The 19,217-nt window shown below is 43.6% G+C and overlaps 1 protein-coding gene across 2 annotated transcripts in view; it reads left to right on the forward strand.

Moving 5' to 3' along the window:
* The window catches only part of abcf3 (ATP-binding cassette, sub-family F (GCN20), member 3), a 190,980-nt gene that overhangs the window by 98,690 nt on the left and 73,073 nt on the right, over positions 1-19,217 (forward strand). For both annotated transcript variants that reach the window (XM_059991476.1, XM_059991485.1), the window contains exons 7-9: positions 1,092-1,358; positions 12,230-12,310; positions 14,011-14,070. In XM_059991476.1, the coding sequence (XP_059847459.1) occupies positions 1,092-1,358; positions 12,230-12,310; positions 14,011-14,070 (408 nt within the window). The remainder of the gene's footprint in view (positions 1-1,091; positions 1,359-12,229; positions 12,311-14,010; positions 14,071-19,217) is intronic.

Consider the following 19,217-nt stretch of genomic DNA (forward strand, 5'->3'; position numbering starts at 1 on the left):
TCTCCCCCTCTCTCCCCCTCTCTCCCCCTCTCTCCCCCTCTCCCCCCCTCTCTCCCCCCTCTCTCCCCCCTCTCTCCCCCATCTCTCCCCCCTCTCCCCCCCTCTCTCCCCCTCTCCCACCTCCTCTCCCCCCTCTCTCACCCCCTCCCCCCCTCTCCCCCTCTCTCCCCCCCCCCCGCAAAATAAACTCTTTCCAGATTCACAAGACTACAACAAAATCCTGATTAGCTAACATGGATACCACAGTCTTGTTATCTCGGCCATAGCCCAAACATTGCTGCTACAGAGAAACCGTTACTTCAGCAGTGAACATTACAGAGAAGCCATTTCATTAGCCTTAACAGTGAAACATTACAGAGAAACTATTACAGCACGTTACAGGTAATTAATGCAGAAAACCAGGCAATTGCAAAAAGTTCACTGTTTCTTGCAACTGTATACAAAAAGGGCCAGTAACATCATGAAGGAGCCCACCTACCCTGTCATGGACTGTTTGTTCCACTCCAGCCAGGGAGGAGGCTGTTTAGCATCCACACCAGGACCATCAGACACAAGAACAGTTACTTTCCTCAAGCAGTAACACCTCCACACCCCCAACCACCACTACTTTATCTTTTTCTGTCGGAGTCACCTTATGTACAAACACTCCTGTGTCTAGCATCACTTTATGGACATACAATCAATCTACATATAAAAGCTATCTTAAGTATTTATTATGTTTTTTTATTATTGTTATTTTCTTTATCTTACAGCATTGTGTTTTTGTGGATTTTTTGTGCTGTATTGTGCTGTAAAAGTAGCAATTATTTTGTTCTCCTTTACACTTTTGTAGTGGAAATGACTTTAAACAATCTCAAATCCTCAACATGGGTGAAAGGAAATTGAGGGGCTATTTGAGAGAGAAGGGTTAGGTTGATCTTCGAGTAGTTTAAAGAGTCAGTTTAACATTGCGGGCTGATGGGCCTTTACTGTGTTGTAATGTTCTATGTTTATAATTTCTTTGAAGCAATAGAATGGTGTATTAATGAAGTATTAATTAAAATATCAGGTATAGGATATATGTTTTAAAGCATGTTCCTTCTTTCTTCAAGGGCCTTACTTAATGGTGCAGATTTGCACCTTGCTTATGGTAGGCGTTATGGTTTAGTTGGGCGAAATGGCTTGGGGAAAACGACGCTGCTGAGGATGATGTCGGCGCGAAGTCTTCGCATCCCCTCTCATATCAGCATCCTGCATGTGGAACAGGAGGTAGTTGGGGACGACACATCGGCCTTACAGAGCGTGCTGGAGTGCGACACACTGAGGGAAGGCCTGTTGCAGGAGGAGAAGGCTCTGACGGCGAAGATAAATGCTGGCCTGTGAGTAAACTGGAGCGGGAAGTATCAAGTGTTTGCACAAAAACTCGGTACTTGTTCATGTCCCCTGATCCCTCAGCTCTGACAGCTGAACATGCTGTCAGGATCAGAATCAGGCTAATTATCTCTGACATATGCAGTGAAATTTTTTGTTTTAGTGATTGTGCAAGACAATAAATTACTCTAAAGTTTTCTGTCTTGGCCTTCATTGGTCTACATTAACAAGGAATGTTGCATCCTAGCTGTCTAAGTTGATACGCAAGCTAGGGCTGCACAATTTGGAGAGCAAACTGTTGCCCATGCAGCAGGCTCCCATTCTCTACACAGCAGATGAATCTGAAGGAACAGTGGAGACTGATACACCAGTGACGTTGAAGGAGTTGCCAGTCAGCTTTTAACCCAATGTCAGACTGCCTTAGGGACTTCAGCACTTCGGAGTTTACTCTCAAAGCTTTCCCCATGAGTGGGTATAGCTGCAAGGCTGCGTAGGTTTGAGGTCAGCTTTTTCCTTATCCTATATGAGACGCCAACCAAGGCCGACAATCTCCATCTAACCATAGTGACTTGTTTTAAGAAGCCAGTAACCCTCCTTTGCCCTTTCTCCTGTCAGTGGAAATGGTTGTGTTGGACTTAGTAGCAAAGCTACACATGAAGGTCAGGAGCTGGACTTGGTTGTCAAAGGCTATTTAGACCATAAGACCATTAGATATAGGAGCAGAATTAAGCTACTTGGTCCATGGAGTCTGTTCCACTATTTCATCATGGCTGATCCAATTTTCCACTCAGCCCCTATCTCCTGCCTTTTCCCTGTGCCCTTTCATGCCCTGACCAGTCAAGAACCTATCAACTTCTGGCTTAGATATACATAAAGACGTGCCCTCCACAGCCACCTGTGGCAAATAATTCTGCAAATTCACCACACCCTGGCTAAAAAAGTTCAGTCTCATCTTTGTTCTAAAAGGACCACCCCTCTATTCTAAGGCTGTGTCCTCTGGTATTAGACTCTCCTGCAAGAAACATAGAAACATAGAAGTAGGCCATTCGGCCCTTTGAGCCTGCACCGCCATTCAGTATGATCATGGCTGATCATCCAACTCAGAACCCTATACCTGCTTTCTCTCCATACCCCCTGATCCCTTTAGCCACAAGGGCCATATCTAACTTCCTCTTAAATATAGCCAATGAACCGGCTTCAACTGTTTCCTGTGGCAGAGAATTCCACAGATTCACTGCTCTCTGTGTGAAGAAGTTTTTCCTCATCTTGGTCCTAAAAGGCTTCCCTTTATCCTTAAACTGTGACGCCTCGTTCTGGACTTCCCCAACATTGGAAACAATCTTCCTGCATCTAGCCTGTCCAATCCCTTTAGAATTTTATACGTTTCAATAAGATCCCCCTCAATCTTCTATATTCCAGTGAGTTTAAGCCTAGTCGATCCAGTCTTTCTTCATATGAAAGTCCTGCCATCCCAGGAATCAATCTGGTGAACCTTTTCCCTCTATGGCAAGAATGTCTTTCCTCAGATTAGGGTACCAAAACTGCACACAATACTCTAGGTGCAGTCTCACCAAGGTCTTGTACAACTGCAGTAGAACCTCCCTGCTCCTGTACTCAAATCCCTTTGCCATGAATGCCAACATACCATTTGCCTTTTTCACCGTCTGCTGTACCTGCATGCCCACCTTCAATGACTGGTGTGCAATGACACCCAGGTCTCGTTGCATCTCCCCTTCTCCTAATCGGCCGCCGTTCAGATAATAATCTGTTTTCCTGTTCTTGCAACCGAAGTGGATAACCTCACATTTATCCACATTAAATTGCAACTGCCATGAATTTTCCCACTCACCTAACCTATCCAAGTCACCCTGCATCCTCCTCACAGCTAACACTGCCGCCCAGCTTCGTGTCATCCGCAAACTTGGAGATGCTGCATTTAATTCCCTCGTCTAAATCATTAATATATATTGTAAACAACTGGGGTCCCAGCACTGAGCTTTGCAGTACCCAACTAGTCACTGCCAGCCATTCTGAAAAGGTCCGGTTCACTCCCACTCTTTGCTTCCTGTCTCCCAACCAATTCTCTATCCACATCAATACCATACCCCCAATACCGTGTGCTTTAAGTTTGCACACTAATCTCCAGTGTGGGACCTTGTCAAAAGCCTTTTGAAAATCTAAATATACCACATTCACTGGCTCTCCCCTATCCACTCTACTAGTTACATCTTCAAAAAATTCTATAAGATTCGTCAGACATGATTTTCCTTTCACAAATCCATGCTGACTTTGTCCGATGATTTCACCTCTTTCCAAATGTGCTGTTATCACATCTTTGATAACCAACTCTAGCATTTTCCCCACTACCGATGTCAGACTAACCGGTCTATAATTTCCCGGTTTCTCTCTCCCTCCTTTTTTAAAAAGTGGGGTTACATTAGCCACCCTCCAATCCTCAGGAACTAATCCAGAATCTAAGGAGTTTTGAAAAATTATCACCAATGCATCCACTATTTCTTGGGCTACTTTCTTAAGCACTCTGGGATGCAGACCATCTGGCCCTGGGGATTTATCTGCCTTTAATCCCTTCAATTTACCTAACACCACTTTCCTACTAACATGTATTTCCCTCAGTTCCTCCATCTCACTAGAACCTCGGTCCTTTACTATTTCCGGAACATTATTTATGTCCTCCCTAGTGAAGACAGAACCAAAGTAGTTATTCAGTTGGTCTGCCATGTCTTTGTTTCCTATGATCAATTCACCTGTTTCTGACTGTAAAGGACCTACATTTGTCTTGACTAATCTTTTTCTTTTCACGTATCTGTAAAAGCTTTTACAGTCACTTTTTATGTTCCCTGCCAGCTTTCTCTCATAATCTTTTTTCCCTTTCCTAATTAAGCCCTTTGTCCTCCTCTGCTGGTCCCTGAATTTCTCCCAGTCCTCAGGAGTTCCGCATGTTTTTGCTAATTTATATGTTTCTTCTTTGGACTTGGATTTCCCTAATTTCCCCTGTCAGCCATGGGTGCACTACCTTCCCTGGTTTATTCTTTTGCCAAACTGGGATGAACAATTGTTGTAGTTCATCCATGCGATCTTTAAATGCTTGCCACTGCATATCCACCATCAGCCCTTTAAGTATCATTTGCCAGTCTATCTTAGCTAATTCACATCTCATACCTTCAAAGTTACCCTTCTTTAAGTTCAAAACCTTTGTTTCTGAATTAACTATGTCACTCTCCATCTTAATGAAGAATTCCACTATATTATGGTCACTCTTACCCAAGGGGCCTTGCACGACAAAATTGCTAACTAACCCTTCCTTATTGCTCAATACCCAATCTAGAATGGCCTGCTCTCTAGTTGGTTCCTCAACATGTTGGTTCAGAAAATCATCCCGCATACATTCCAAGAAATCCTCTTCCTCAGCACCCTTACCAATTTGGTTCACCCAATCTATATGTAGATTGATGTCACCCTTTATAACTACTGTTCCTTTATTGCACGCATTTCTAATTTCCTGTTTAATGCCATCCCCAACCTCACTACTACTGTGAGGTGGCCTGTACACTACTCCCACCAGCATTTTCTGCCCCTTAGTGTTATGCAGCTCTACCCATATCAATTCCACATCCTCCAGGCTAATGTCCTTCCTTTCTATTGCGTTAATCTCCTCTCTAACCAGCAATGCTACCCCACCTCCTTTTCTTTCCTGTCTATCCCTCCTGAATATTGAATATCCCTGGATGTTGAGCTCCCATCCTTGGTCACCCTGGAGCCATGTCTCTGTGATCCCAACTATATCATATTCATTAATAACTATCTACACATTCAATTCATCCACCTTGTTACAAATGCTCCTCGCATTGACACACAAAGCCTTCAGGCTTGATTTTACAACACTCTTAGCCCTTATACAATTATGTTGAAAAGTGGCTCTTTTTGCTTTTTGCCCTGGATTTGCCTGCCTGCCACTTTTACTTTTCACCTTCCTACTTTTTGCTTCTACCCTCATTTTACACCCCTCTGTCTCTCTGCACTTGTTCCCATCCCCCTGCCACATTAGTTTAAAGCCTCCTGAACAGCAGTAGCAAATGTTCCCCCTAGGACTTTGATTCCTGTCCAGCCCAGCCCAGAAACATCCTCTCCACATTGACTCTATCAAAGCCTTTCACCATTCAGTAGGTTCAATGAGGTTCCCCTCATTCTTCTGAATTCTAGTGAATACAGGCCCAGATCCATCAAACGCTCGTCATACGACAAGCCATTCAATCTTGGAATCAATTTTTTCAACTTCTTTCAACTCTCTCCAGCATCAGCACGTTCTTTCTAAGATAAGGGCCCAAACCTGCTCACAGTACTCCAAGTGAGGCCTCACCAGTACGTTATAAAGTTTCAACGTTACTTCCTTGCTTTTATATTCTAATCCTTTTGAAATGAGTGCTCGCATTGTGTTTGTCTTCCTCACCACAGACTCACTCTGCAAATTAACCTTCAGGGAATCCTGTACAAGGACTCTCAAGTCCCCTTGTGCCTCAGTTTTTTTGTATTTTCTCTCCATTTAGAGAATAGTCAACCCTTTCATTTGTTATAAAATAAAATCCATGGCCATGTATGCCCTGACACTGTATTCCATCTGACATTTCTTTGTCCATTCTCCTAATTTGCTTAAGTCCTTCTATAGCCTCTCTACTTCCTCAAAGCTTTCTGCCCCTTCACCCATCTTTATATTGTCTACAGACTTTGCAACAAAACCATTATTTCCAACATCCAAGTCATTGACATAAAAATAATCTGTCCCAACACAGACCCCATGGAACACGACTAGTCACTGGTGCCAGACAGAAAAGGCTCCCTTTATTCCCACTCTTTGCCTCCTGCCCATCACCCACTGCTAGATTCTTTCCTGTAATACCATGGGCTCAGAGCTTGTTAAGCAATCTCATTTGTGGCACCTTGTCAAAGGCCTTCTGAAAATCCAAGTACACAACTCTCCACTTGGAGTACTGTGCTCAGTTCTGGTTGCCTCACTACAGGAAGGATGTAGAAACCATAGAAAGGGTGCAGAGGAGATTTACAAGGATGTTGCCTGGATTGGGGAGCATGCCTTATGAGAACAGGTTAAGTGAACTGGGCCTTTTTTCCTTGGAGCAATGAAGGATGAGAGGTGACCTGATAGAGGTGTATAAGATGATGAGAGGCATTGATTGTGTGGATAGTCACTTTTTCCCAGGGATGAAATGGCTAGTACAAGAGGGCACAGTTTTAAGGTACTTGGAAGTAGGTACAGAGGAAATGTCAGGGGTAAGATTTTTACTCAGAGTGTGGTGAGTGCGTGGAATGGGCTGCTAGCGAATATGGTGGAGGTGGATACATTCGGGTCTTTTAAGAGACTCTTTGATAGGTACATGGAGCTTAGAAAAATAGAGGGCTATGGGTGATCCTAGGTAATTTCTCAGGTAAGGACATGTTCTGCACAGCTCTGTGGGCCAAAGGGCCTGTATTGTGCTGTAGTTTTCAATGTTTCTGTAGTTTCCTTTCTTCTGCCTCTCCCTTCTTGAAGAGTGGTGACATCTGCAATCTTCCGGTCTTCCAGAACCATTTCATAATCTAGTGATTCTTCAAAAATCTTTACTAATGCCTCCCTTTTCTCTTCAGCCACCTCTTTCAGAACTCTGGGATGTAAGCCATCTAGTCCAGGTGACTTATCTACCTTTAGACTTTTCAATTTCCCAAGAAGCTTCTCCTTAGTAATGGTGACTTCACACACTTCATGCCTCCTGACCCCTGGAACTTCAACAATACTGCTAGTGTCTTCCACGGTGAAATTTGTATGTTTTCTCATTGATCACTCTGCAACCAACCCCCCCCCCCCCCACCCCCCGGCTACCTCTCTAGATTTGTTTTTTCCAGCAGTTTGATATCCACTCTCACCTCTTTTACACTTTATGTATCTGAATAAACTTTTGGTATCCTCTTCAATATAATTGGCTAGCTTATTTTCATATTCCATCCTTACCTTCTTAATGACTTTTTTTAGTTACCTTCTGTTGGTTTTTAAAAGTTTCCCAATCCTCTAACTTCTCACTTTTTTTGCTCTTTCTTTGACTTTTTTGTTGATTTTGACTTCTCTTGTTTGCCACAGTAGTGTCATCTTGCCTTTAAGATACTTCTTCCTTTTTGAGATATATATATCCTGTACCTTCTGAATCGCTTCCTGAAATTTCAGCCATTGCTCTGCTATCATCCATGCCAGTGATTTTTACGAATCAATTTTGGCCAACTCCTCTCGCATGCCTCTGTAATTCCCTTTACTCTACTGAATACTGATACATCTGACTTTAGCTCCTCCTTCTTAAATTTCTGGGTGAATTTGATTAGATTATGATCACTTGTCCCTCAGGGTTCTTTTACCTTAAACTCCCTAATCAATAGCGGTTAATTGGACAATGCCCAATCCAGATTAGCTGATCCTCTGGTGGGCTCAACTGTGAGGTACCGTAAGAAGCCATCTCATTGGCATTCTAGAAAATCCTCCTGTTAGGATCCAGCACCAACCGGATTTTCGCAATCTACCTGCATGTTGAAGTCCTCCATGTTTATTGTAACATTGCTCTTTTGGCATGATTTTCTACCTCACTTTTTAATTTGTATACCACTTCCATACTACTGTTTTGGGGTCTGTGTATAGCTCCCATCAGGGTGTTTTTACCCTTGCATTTCTTGGCTCCACCCACAATAATTCAACACCTTCTAACCCTGTGTTAGACCATGTTAGACGATAGAACCATACCTCTTTCAATGATTTTATTTCATTTTTTACCAACAGAGCCACACTGCCCCTCTGCCCCTCTGCCTACCCTTCTGTCCTTTCCATACAATGTATATCCCTGGGGATTAAGCTCCCAGTTATAATCTTCTTTCAGCCATGATTCAGTGATCCCTGTATACCAATCTGTAACTACAATCTACAATCTACCTTATTCCATACCATGTATGCATTCAAATTTAATACCCTTTTAAATTTTGTCTGCTTTTTATGTTGCAACTTATCCTGTTGACTGCAGTTTTGCCCTATCATCAGGCTCTCCTTGCTAGGAGTCTGTCTACAGAATGCCTTTGTTTGTAAACCAACTACCTCAACTTCAGCACTATCACTCCAGTTCCCATTCCCCTACCAAATTAGTTTAAACAGCTCTTGCAAAAATGCCTTCAACGATATTGTCCCTCTTTAGGTTTAGGTGTAACCCATCCCTTTTGTATAGGTCTTAACTTCCTCAGTAGGGATCCCAATGATCCATAAATCTGAATCCCTGTACCCTGCGCCATTTCCCCAGCCGTACATTCACCTACCAAATCACCCTGCTCTTACCTTCACTGGCAGGTGGCACAGGCAACAAACCAGAGATTGAGGGGAATCTCATTGAACATGTATCTAATATTGAAAGGTCCAGACAGAATGAATGTTGTGAGGGTGTTTTCTATCACGGGTGAACCTGGTATCAGAGGGCACTCCCTCAGAATAGATGGACATCCATTTACAACAGAAGGGAGGAGGAATTTCTTCAGCCAGAGGATAATAAATCTGCAGAATACATTGCCACATATGGCTGTGGGGGCCAAGTCATTTGGGTATAGTTAAGAAGGAAGTTGAGAGGTCCTTGATTAGTCAGGGCATCGAAGGTTACAGAGTGAAGGCAAGAGAATAGGGTTGAGAAGGATAATAACTCAACCATGATGGAGCATAATTGATGGACTAAGTGGCTTAATTCTGCTCCTTTGTCTCATTTATTTTTCCTCTTTACCTCATTTTCCTGCCTTCACCTTTGATACCTTTACTAATATAGAACCTATCAACCTCCGCTTTAAATATACTGTACATTCCATGAAGTGGTTCCCTATTCACTTTTGCTGGCTTCTCTACAGTTCATGAAGTGAAGGGAGCAATTGTGACGTGATTAATAATGTTAGGTTATCTCCCTAGCAGAGACAGTAGAAATATACAAAACATAAGAGATTCTGCAGGTGCTGGAAATCCAGAGTAACACACACAAGATGCTGGAGAATTTCAGCAGGTCAGGCAGCATCTGTGGATGTGAATAAACAGATGACATTTCAGCCGAGACTCCTCATCAGGACTGTAAAGGAAGGAGGAAATACCAGATTAAGAAGGTGGGGGGAGTGGAAGGAGGACAAGCTGGAATGTGAAAGATGAAGTTAGGTGGATGGGAGAGGGGTGTGATGTATGAAGCTGCGAGGTGATTGATTGAAAAGCCTAAGGGCTGGAGAAGAATGAATTTGATAGAGGAGAGTGGACCATGAGAGAAAGGGAAGGAGAGGCCCCAGAGGAAGGTGATAGATGAGAGTTGTTAAGAGGGGGGCCATAGTGAAGAATGGAAGAAGAGGGAAAGGGAGGGTGGAAAATTCAACACTGTGATGCTGGTGCTGATTTTGACCTTTGTGTCTGCTTGAGCAGAGAAGAAGTTGGTCCAGTTCACTACAAGGTGACTCCCTGCTGGGAAAGTGGGATACTACATTGATTGGCCTAATCTCAAATAATAATGAGGCACCCTATAGACAAGAAGCCATCACCCTAACACAGTGTCAAGAAAACAACCTCTCTCTCAATGTCGCAAAAACAAAGGAGCTGTTTGTGAACTACAGGAGGAATGGAGACAGACTAGCCCCTGTTGACGTCAATGGTTTTGGGGTTGAGAGGGTGACTGGCATAGACATCACCGAGGATCTCACGTGGTCTGAACATATGGGCTATGTGGTGAAAAAGGCACAACAGTGCCTCTTTCACCTCAGATGGTTGAGTAAGTTTCATATGGGCCCCCAAATCCTAAGAACTTTCTACAGAGGCACAATTGAGAGCATCCTGACTGGCTGCATCACTGCCTGGTATGGGAACTGTACTTCTCTCAATCGCAGGACTCTGCAGAGAGTGGTGTGGACTGCCCAGCGCATCTGTAGATGTGAACTTCCCACTATTCAGGACATTTACAACCTGTTCCAGCTGTTGCCATCCAGGAAACAATACCGCAGCAGAAAAGCCAGGACCAACAGGCTCTGGGACAGCTTCTTCCACCACGCCACCAACCTGATTAATTCACACTGATACAATTATATTTCTCTGTTATATTGACTGTCCTGTTGTACATACAAATTACTATAAATTGCACATTGCATGTTTAGACGGAGAAGCAATACAAAGATTTTTATTCTTGTATGTGAAGGATGTAAGTAATAATGTCAATTCAATTCAAGTGATGGGAACTGATGGATTGGAGAGGTCCCAGAGTAGGCCCACAAGAATGATTCTGGGAGTGAAAGAGTTAATGTATGTGAAGTGGTTGATGGCTCTGTGCCCGTACTCATGGAGTTCAGAAGAATGAGGGTCGGTCTCATTGAAAGGTATTGAATATTGAAAATCCCAGATAGAGTGGATGTAGAGATGTAGACTCCCCTATAGTGGGGGAGTCTAGAACTAGAGGGCACAGCCTCAGAATAGATTGACATCCAATTAAAACAGAGATGATGAGGAGGAATTTCTTTAGCTGGGGGTAGTAAATCTATGGAATTCTTTGCTACAGGCGGCTGTGGAGGCCAAGTTATTGGGTATGTTTAAAGTGGAGGTTGATAGAGTCTTGATTAGTAAAGGTGCCAAATGTTACAAGGAGAAGGCAGGAGAAATAGGGTTGAGAGGGATAATAAATCAGGCATAATAAGACCATAAGATAAGGGTGCAGAAGTAGGACATTTGACTTCGCCGTTCAATCATAGGCTGCTCCAATTCTTCCAGACATCCCCACTCCCCTGCCTTCTCCCCATACCACTTGATGCCCTTGATAATCAAGAACCTATCAATCTCTGCCTTAAATACACCCAATGACTTGGCTCCACAGCCGCACTCGGCAACAAATTCCACAGATTTACCACCCTTTGACTAAAGTAAGTCTGCGCATCTCTGTTCTAAATGGACGTCCTTCAATCCTGAAGTTGTGCCCTCTTGTCCTAGACTCCCCTACCATGGGAAATAACTTTGCCAAATCTAATCTATTCAGGCCTTTTAACATTCAGAGTGTTTCTATGAGAACCCCCCTCATTCTCCTGAACTCCAGGAAATACAGCCCAAGGACTGCCAGATGTTCCTCACATGGTAACTCATTCACTCCTGGAATCATTCTCGTGAATCTTCTCTGAACCCTCTCCAACATCGGTATGTCTTTTCTAAAATAAGGAACCCAAAACTGCACACAATGCTCCTAGTGTCTCATGACTGCCTTATAGAGCCTCAACATCAAATCCCTACTCTGATATTCTCTACCTCTAGAAATAAATGACAGCATTTTATTCACCTTCTTCACTACTGACTCAACCTGGAGGTTAACCTTTAGGGGGTCCTGCACAAGGACTCCGAAGTCCCTTTGCATCTCTGCATTTTGAATTCTCTCCCCATCTAAATAATAGTCTCTTCCACCAAAGTGCATGACCATGTACTTTCCAACATTGCATTTCTTTAGTCAATTCTTTGCCCATTCACCTAAACTATCTAAGTCTCTCTGCAGGCTCTCTGTTTCCTCAACATGACCCACTCCTCCACCTATCTTTGTATTATCTGCAAATTTAACCACAAATCCATTGATCTCATAGTCCAGTGGATGGCAGAGTACACTTGATGGGTTGAGTGGCCCAATTCTGCTACTATGTCTTACAGATTGGGCTCAACTTGAACTGCTGGTTCAGCACCCATTGTGTCCTGTGAAAGTCAAGCAAGGAGAAAAGGAAGTGGATGAAGGAAAAGGTGTGAGTTTATAATGGAGTTCAGCTTGTAACTGCACAAAATGAAAACCTGTTTTCTGAATTTTTCTTGCAGAGGCGATGGTACAGAGAGCAGTCGGCTGACAGAGGTTTATGCCAAATTGGAGGAGATCGAGGCAGACAAGGCTCCAGCCAGGTGTGTTTCAACAATGAGGACACCTCAGCCACCTTTATAGATTCATTAGACCACTACAGAAACTTGCTCTGCAGTCCATCTTGTCCATGCCAAACAGTTAATCTACCTAGTCCTGTCGACCCTCTATACCCGATCTCTTAATTGTTGAAATTGAACCTGCATCCACCACTTCTTGCACACTCACACAGCGTACAGAGAGTAAAGAAATTCCCCCTCATGTTCCCTTTAAACATTTCACCATTAACCGTGAACCATATTGTGCCCACAAATTGCTAATCCTAACCTGCACATCTTTAGAATGTGGGAGGAAGCCAGAGCACCTTGAGGTTGCCCTTGTGACTGCGTGGGTTATGTATAAGCTTTTTTACAGACCCTGATCGCTGGCCCTGTAAAGCATTATGCTAAATGCTATGCTGCTGTGGCACTCTAAATTTGTACAGCATTCACGTAGGCAGTCTGTTGAACAGGGTTGACCATGGATATTGCTTTTTAGCTGTCTACACAAGCCACTATACAAACCAGGGCAATTCAATATGGAGAACAAGTTGTTGCCCATGCAGCAGGCTTCCTTCTCCGCACAGTTGATGAATTCAAAACACAGGCAGAAACTGATACAGTTTGGCACCAAACTGGCATCACAGGAGTTACCAGTCAGTTTTGAACTCAACATGAGACTTACTTAAGGACTCCTGTTCTGGATTTTATCTCAGAGTTTACTGCCGAAGTCTTCTCCATAAGTAGATATTGCTGCAAGGTAGCAGAAGTTTGAGAAAAGAGATTTCCTTCTCAAAGATGAGGTGCCAACTATGGCTGACAAGCCTCGCCTACCCAAATCGAATGGTTTTAATGTGCCAGTAACCTGCCTTTGCCCCTTTTCTTGTCAATAGAAATGGTTCCGCTGGGCTTAGTAGTTAAGCCACAAGAGAAAGCCAGGAGCTGGGTTTGGTTGTCAGAGGCTATTTGAGACACATGCTGTTGGGAGCATTTATTTATTTTGTGATACAGCATGGATTTAGCTCTTCTGGCCCTTTGAGCCACGACACACCAGCAACCCCTGAGAAACCTGATAAACCCTAATCCAGTCACAGGACAGTTTACAATGACCAATTAACCTACCTGGTATGCCTTTGGACTGTGGCAGGAAACCAGAAGACCCAGAGAAAACCTATGCATACGGAAGACGCACAGAGATTCTTTACAGACCAATGCCAGAATTGATCTCCAAACTCAGGAATGCCCTGAGCTTTAATAGCATTGCACAAACCACTACACTACCATTTAATAAGTAATGGGAACTTATCTCCACTACCTCTCTTGGCTATGACAACTTTAAGGAGCCAGAGCATTCATGATTCTTTGGATAAAGAAACAGGTCTGGGCTGAGAGGTGGCAAGTAACGTTTGAGCCCAGGAATGGCAATATCCAACAAGAAATAAACTCAGCTATCATTCACGATATTTGGTATCAGTATTGTCAAAGTATCCCGCACACCAACTCTCCATATCGCCGAGTTTACCATTGACTAGAAACTGCATGTGACTCACTGTGTACATAATCTGCACATAATAAAGTGCAGGACAGAGGGGAAAAAAATCATTCAGCTCTTGCTTTCTGGTGCTCAGACTCTCTCCCCTTCTTAAATGAACTGTTCTGCGCACTGTTTCTGTGTCCAATTTGGTCACCTATTGTTCTATTTTTAGGGCTTCAGTTATTCTAGCTGGTTTGGGATTCAATTCCAAAATGCAGAAGCAAGTAACAAGGTAAGAGATAGTTAATTTTGTTAAATTGATTAGGGGCAATATCAGATAGTATTTTATCAGTAATACCACTCATCAGTTATAGAGCATCATATGATGTGCAACAAAGATTAACAAAATGCTGGAGAAACTTAATAATTTGGGCTGCATCTGTGGAGAAGAAATAACAGTCGAGATTTCATGTCGAGGCCCTTCACGGGTCTGGGCCCTCTTGACTTGCTGAGTTCCTCCATCAGTTTGTGTCTGTTGCTCAAGATTTCCAGCATCTGCAGAATCCCTTGTATCTATGTGTACATTACCCATTTCCTTTTGTAATCTCTGCAGTTCCTTCTCCTTTCTCATCTCATCCATTGAGTTTGGAAGCAAGGAGTGATCTTACTTCAAAGATCAGATTTGAGGGACGCTTGCCTGGGTTAATGTGGTGTTGTTTCTCCTTGCATCTTGGTTTTAGGGCTGTAGATTGGAAAAGGTGTTGGCTGTTTAATTCCACTTCCCATTCCCATTCCAATATGTTGGTCCATGACCTCTTCTACTGTCAGAATGAGGCCAAACTCAGGTTGTAGGAGCAACACCTCATATTCCATCTGGGTAGCCCTCAACCTGAAGGCATGACCATTATTTTCTCAAATTCCAATAGTTTCTAATCTCCCCCATCTCTTTTTCCATTTCCTCCCTGTGGTTCCCCTCCTCCTCTTTCACCCATAACTCACTGTCTTCTATCAGATAACTTCTTCTTCCGTATTTTACTGCTTTTACCATTTCCCTCCCATTTTCTTACTTCATCCCTCCCACCTTCCTCCTCGCCTGGCTTCACCTATTACCTTACAGCTTGCACTCCCCACTTCTTATTCTGGCTCCTGCCCCTTTCCTTTCCAGTCCTGCTGAAGGGTCTTGGTCTGAAATATCAATTATTTTGTTTCCCTCCATAGGTACTAGCTGACCTGATGAGTTGCTCCAATATTTTGTGCGTGTTTATGTCTAAGGAGAGAAGATATTTCTTAAGAGGTCACAAATATTCAGAATATTATGCCATGAGGATCTATGTGCACTGAGTCAGTATGCACTCAGAAATGGGATGGATCAGAGTTTTGAACTGACAGGACTTTGGGATTATAGGCTTGTTGGATTTTGATGTTTATAATCCAAGGTTCTTTGGCAATTCAAGAATGAGGCACAAAATTTGTTGCTTCATGATCGTTTTATTAAGTGTTAATAGCACAGAGAGAATTGAAAACACACAATAACAGGAGCAGAGGTGGGTCATGGAAGGGAGAGAAGAAGCAAAGATGGCAGAGTCTTGTGATGAGCTGTTTTTATAACCATAGATCAGAGATTTTCTATTTAAGTTCATTGATAAGAGTTAACCAATCAGGTAGCCCCAATTCAAATAATACAACACCAGAGAAGCTTCCAGAGCTTTCCAGAATGATACAAAGAACTGCAACCACCAGAGGGTACACTGAACAACTGCAGATAAATACTGTGAGCACTATAAACAATATTCAACAGTTACATGTATATAAGTAGTTATATAAATTACAAGCAAAGGAAATAGTCCAATACAGCAAGCTGGACAGTCTTAATGCTAATTGTTGCATTTGCTGGAGTTTTCTTGGAATGGAGAAGCATGATGGAAACACTGTACAACTGCTGTTGTCATTCACAGGCAGCGCTGCCGCAAGAAAGCAGCATCCTTCATCAAAGACCCTACCATCCAGTTTGTGCCCTCTTCTCACTACTACCATCGGGCAGGAGGTACAGGAGCCTGTGACCCACACCACATGGGTTCAGCAACAACTATTACTAAACAGCCCTGAGCCTCCTGAACCACTGTGAATAACTTCACTCATCTCCACTCTGTACTAACATAGAAACATAGAAAACCAACAGCACAATACAGGACCTTCGGCCCACAAGGTTGTGCCGAACACGTCCCTTCCTTAGAAATTACTAGGCTTACCTTTAGCTCTCTATTTTACTAAGCTCCATGGACCTATCTAAAAGCCTCTTAAAAGACCCTATCGTATCTGCCTCCACCACCGTTGCCGGCAGCCCATTCCACACACTTACCACTCTCTTGAGTAAAAAACTTAACCCTGACATCTCCAGCACCTTAAACCTGTGTCCTCTTGTGGCAACCATTTCATCCCTGGGGAAAAGCCTCTGATTATCCACATGATCAATGCCTCTCATCATCTTGTACACCTCTATCAGGTCACCTCTTATCCTCTTTCGTTCCAAGGAGAAAAGGCAGACTTTTCTCAACCTGTTCTCATAAGGCATGCTCCCCAATCCAGGCAACATCCTTGTGAATCTCCTCTGCACCCTTTTTATGGTTTCCACATCCTTCCTGTAGTGAGGCGACCAGAACTGAGCACAGTACTCCAAGTGGGGTCTGACCAGGGTCCTATATAGTTGCAACATTACCTCTCGGCTCCTAAATTCAATTCCACGATTGATGAAGGCCAATACACTGTGCGCCTTCTTAACCACAGAGTCAACCTGCGCAACTGCTTTGAGCGTCCTATGGACTCGGACTCCAAGATCTCTCTGATCCTCCACACTGCCAAGAGTCTTACCATTAATACTATATTCTGCCATCATATTTGATGATGATAAAATGAACCACCTTACACTTACCTGGGTTGAACTCCATCTGCCACTTCTCAGCCCAGTTTTGTATCCTATCAATGTCCCGCTGTAACCTCTGACAGCCCTCCACATTATCCACAACACCCCCAACCTTTGTGTCATCGGCAAACTTACTAACCCATCCCTCCACTTCCTCATCCAGGTCATTTATAAAAATCACGAAGAGTAAGGGTCCCAGAACAGATCCCTGAGGCACTCTACTGGTGACCGACCTCCATGCAGAATATGATCCTTTTACAACCACTCTTTGCCTACTGTGGGCAAGCCAGTTCTGGGTCCTCAAAGTAATGTCCCCTTGGATCCCATGCCTCCTTACTTTATCAATAAGTCTTGCATAGGGTACCTTATCAAATGCCTTGCTGCTAACACAATCTACAGACTCACTTTTAAGGATTCTTTACAACTCATGTTTTCAGTAGTACTTACTTTTCTTTGCATAGTTTGTCTTCTTTTGCACATTAGGTATTTGTCAGTCTTTGTTTATGTATAGTTTTTCATAAATTCTATTAGATTTCTTTATTTTTCAAGTTTATTGTCATCTGACTGTACGTATATACAAACAAAACAATGTTTGTCAGACCACAGTGCACCCACAAAATATATATCACATACAGAATAGAAAGTGAAATATTACCACAGATATAGCAAATATAATTCAAGATGCATGTAGTGTTCAGCACAGGTAAACAGTACAGTAAACAACTCATTGTCCTAATTATGAGACCTTGTTAGTGGCAGGGTATTCAGGGTGTTTTCCTGTAAGTGACTGCAAGAAAATGAATCAAAGAACATATATTATCAAAGTATGTGTGTCGTATACAATCCTAATATTCATCTTCCCACAGACAGCCACGAAACAAAAAAACAGCATGGAACCAGTTCAAAAAAATCAAACACCCAATGCACAAAAAGTGAACAAATCGTGCAAAACAGCAAAGCATCAGTGAACAACCCACAGAATATTAACCATCAAACTGCAGAGTCCTTGAAGTCCTTGAGGAACATTTAGCTTAGTTCAGTTCATTTCAGTTTTGCATTGTGTCATTCATTGACTGCAGGCCGCAGAGCCAGTCCGCCCCAGTCAAAATGGCACAAAATAGCAACAAAAAAGAAGTAACCAGCAACACATATAACATGAAATGCAGAGTCCTCTAAAATGAGTTCAATCCACAAATCACACCAATCAAACCTTCCCCAAGACCCAAGACACCTGCACTTTCCTCCAGCAGCAGCGAGAGGTAAACAGTCAAATGCAGGTAGATGGCACTGAGCACCCACCCACTTGCCTTCTGCTCTCACCTTCATCGATTTCAATCTTAGTCGACGCTTTAGTCGGTGAGTTGTCAAGAATTGGAGCTGATCACGGGTTTATGTTGTGCTATTATGCCACATGCTCTGTTCTCAACCATCCCGAATTCCCTTGGGGGAAGCAAAAACGCCAGATTGATCATTCAGTCCACAAACTCATTATCAAAATGTACATTAAAGGCTCCAATCACACACAAATTAGTAGTAGAAGTATATTTAAAAGAAGAAAGAGAATAAGTGAAAACACAAAAATACAACTACAGATGCTGTGGATCAAAGGATACGTACACAACGCTGGAAGAACTCAGCAGGTCAGGCAGCATCTGTGAGAAAAGGGTAGCCAACGTTTTGGGCCGAGGCCCTTCATCAGGAATGGGGGGGAAGAGAGGGCTGAAGCCCTGTAATAGAGATAGGGGAGGGGGGAGGGCTAGAGGCGCCAATGGAGAACCAATCAGAGGAAGGATAAAGAGGGGAGGGGATATACATGAAAGAACTGTAGAGATAAAGGAGCAGAAAGCTGAAAGGGGAGAGGGGCAGAGAGGGACCTAGGATAGGGGGAGAGGGAGGGAATAACCAGAAATTGGAAAATTCAATGTTCATACCACCAGGCTGGAGGCTACCCAGACGGTAGGTGAGGTGTTGCTCCTCCTACCTGAGTTTGGCCTCATCATGGCAGTAGAGGAGGCCATGTATGGACATATCTAGATGGGACTGAGAGGCAGAGTTGAAGTGGGTGGCAACCAGGAGGTCCTGTCTATTGTGACAGACGGAGCGGTCCCCCAATCTGCGTCGGGTCTCGCCGATGTAGAGGAGGCCGCACTGAGAGCACCCGATGCAATAGACAACTCCAGCAGACTCGCAGGTGAAGTGTTGCCTCACCTGGAAGGACTGTCTGGGGCCTGGAATAGTGGCAAGGGGGGAGGTGTCGGGACAGGTGTAGCATTTGCGCTTGCAGGGATAAGTGCCGGGTAGGAGTTCTGTGGGAAGGGACGTGTGGACCAGGTAGTCGCGGAAGGAATGATCCCTGTGAAAAGCTGAGAGGGGCAGGGAGAGAAAGATGTGTTTGGTGGTGGGGTCTTGTTGAAGGTGGCGGAAGTTGCGGTGGATAATGTGTTGGATCCGGAGGCTGGAGGGGTGGTAGGTGAGGACAAGGGGTACCCTGTCCCTGTTGTGGTGACGGGAGGATGGGT

The sequence above is a fragment of the Hypanus sabinus genome, chromosome 2, assembly GCF_030144855.1.
Source record: "Hypanus sabinus isolate sHypSab1 chromosome 2, sHypSab1.hap1, whole genome shotgun sequence".
NCBI classification, from domain to species: Eukaryota; Metazoa; Chordata; class Chondrichthyes; order Myliobatiformes; family Dasyatidae; genus Hypanus; species Hypanus sabinus.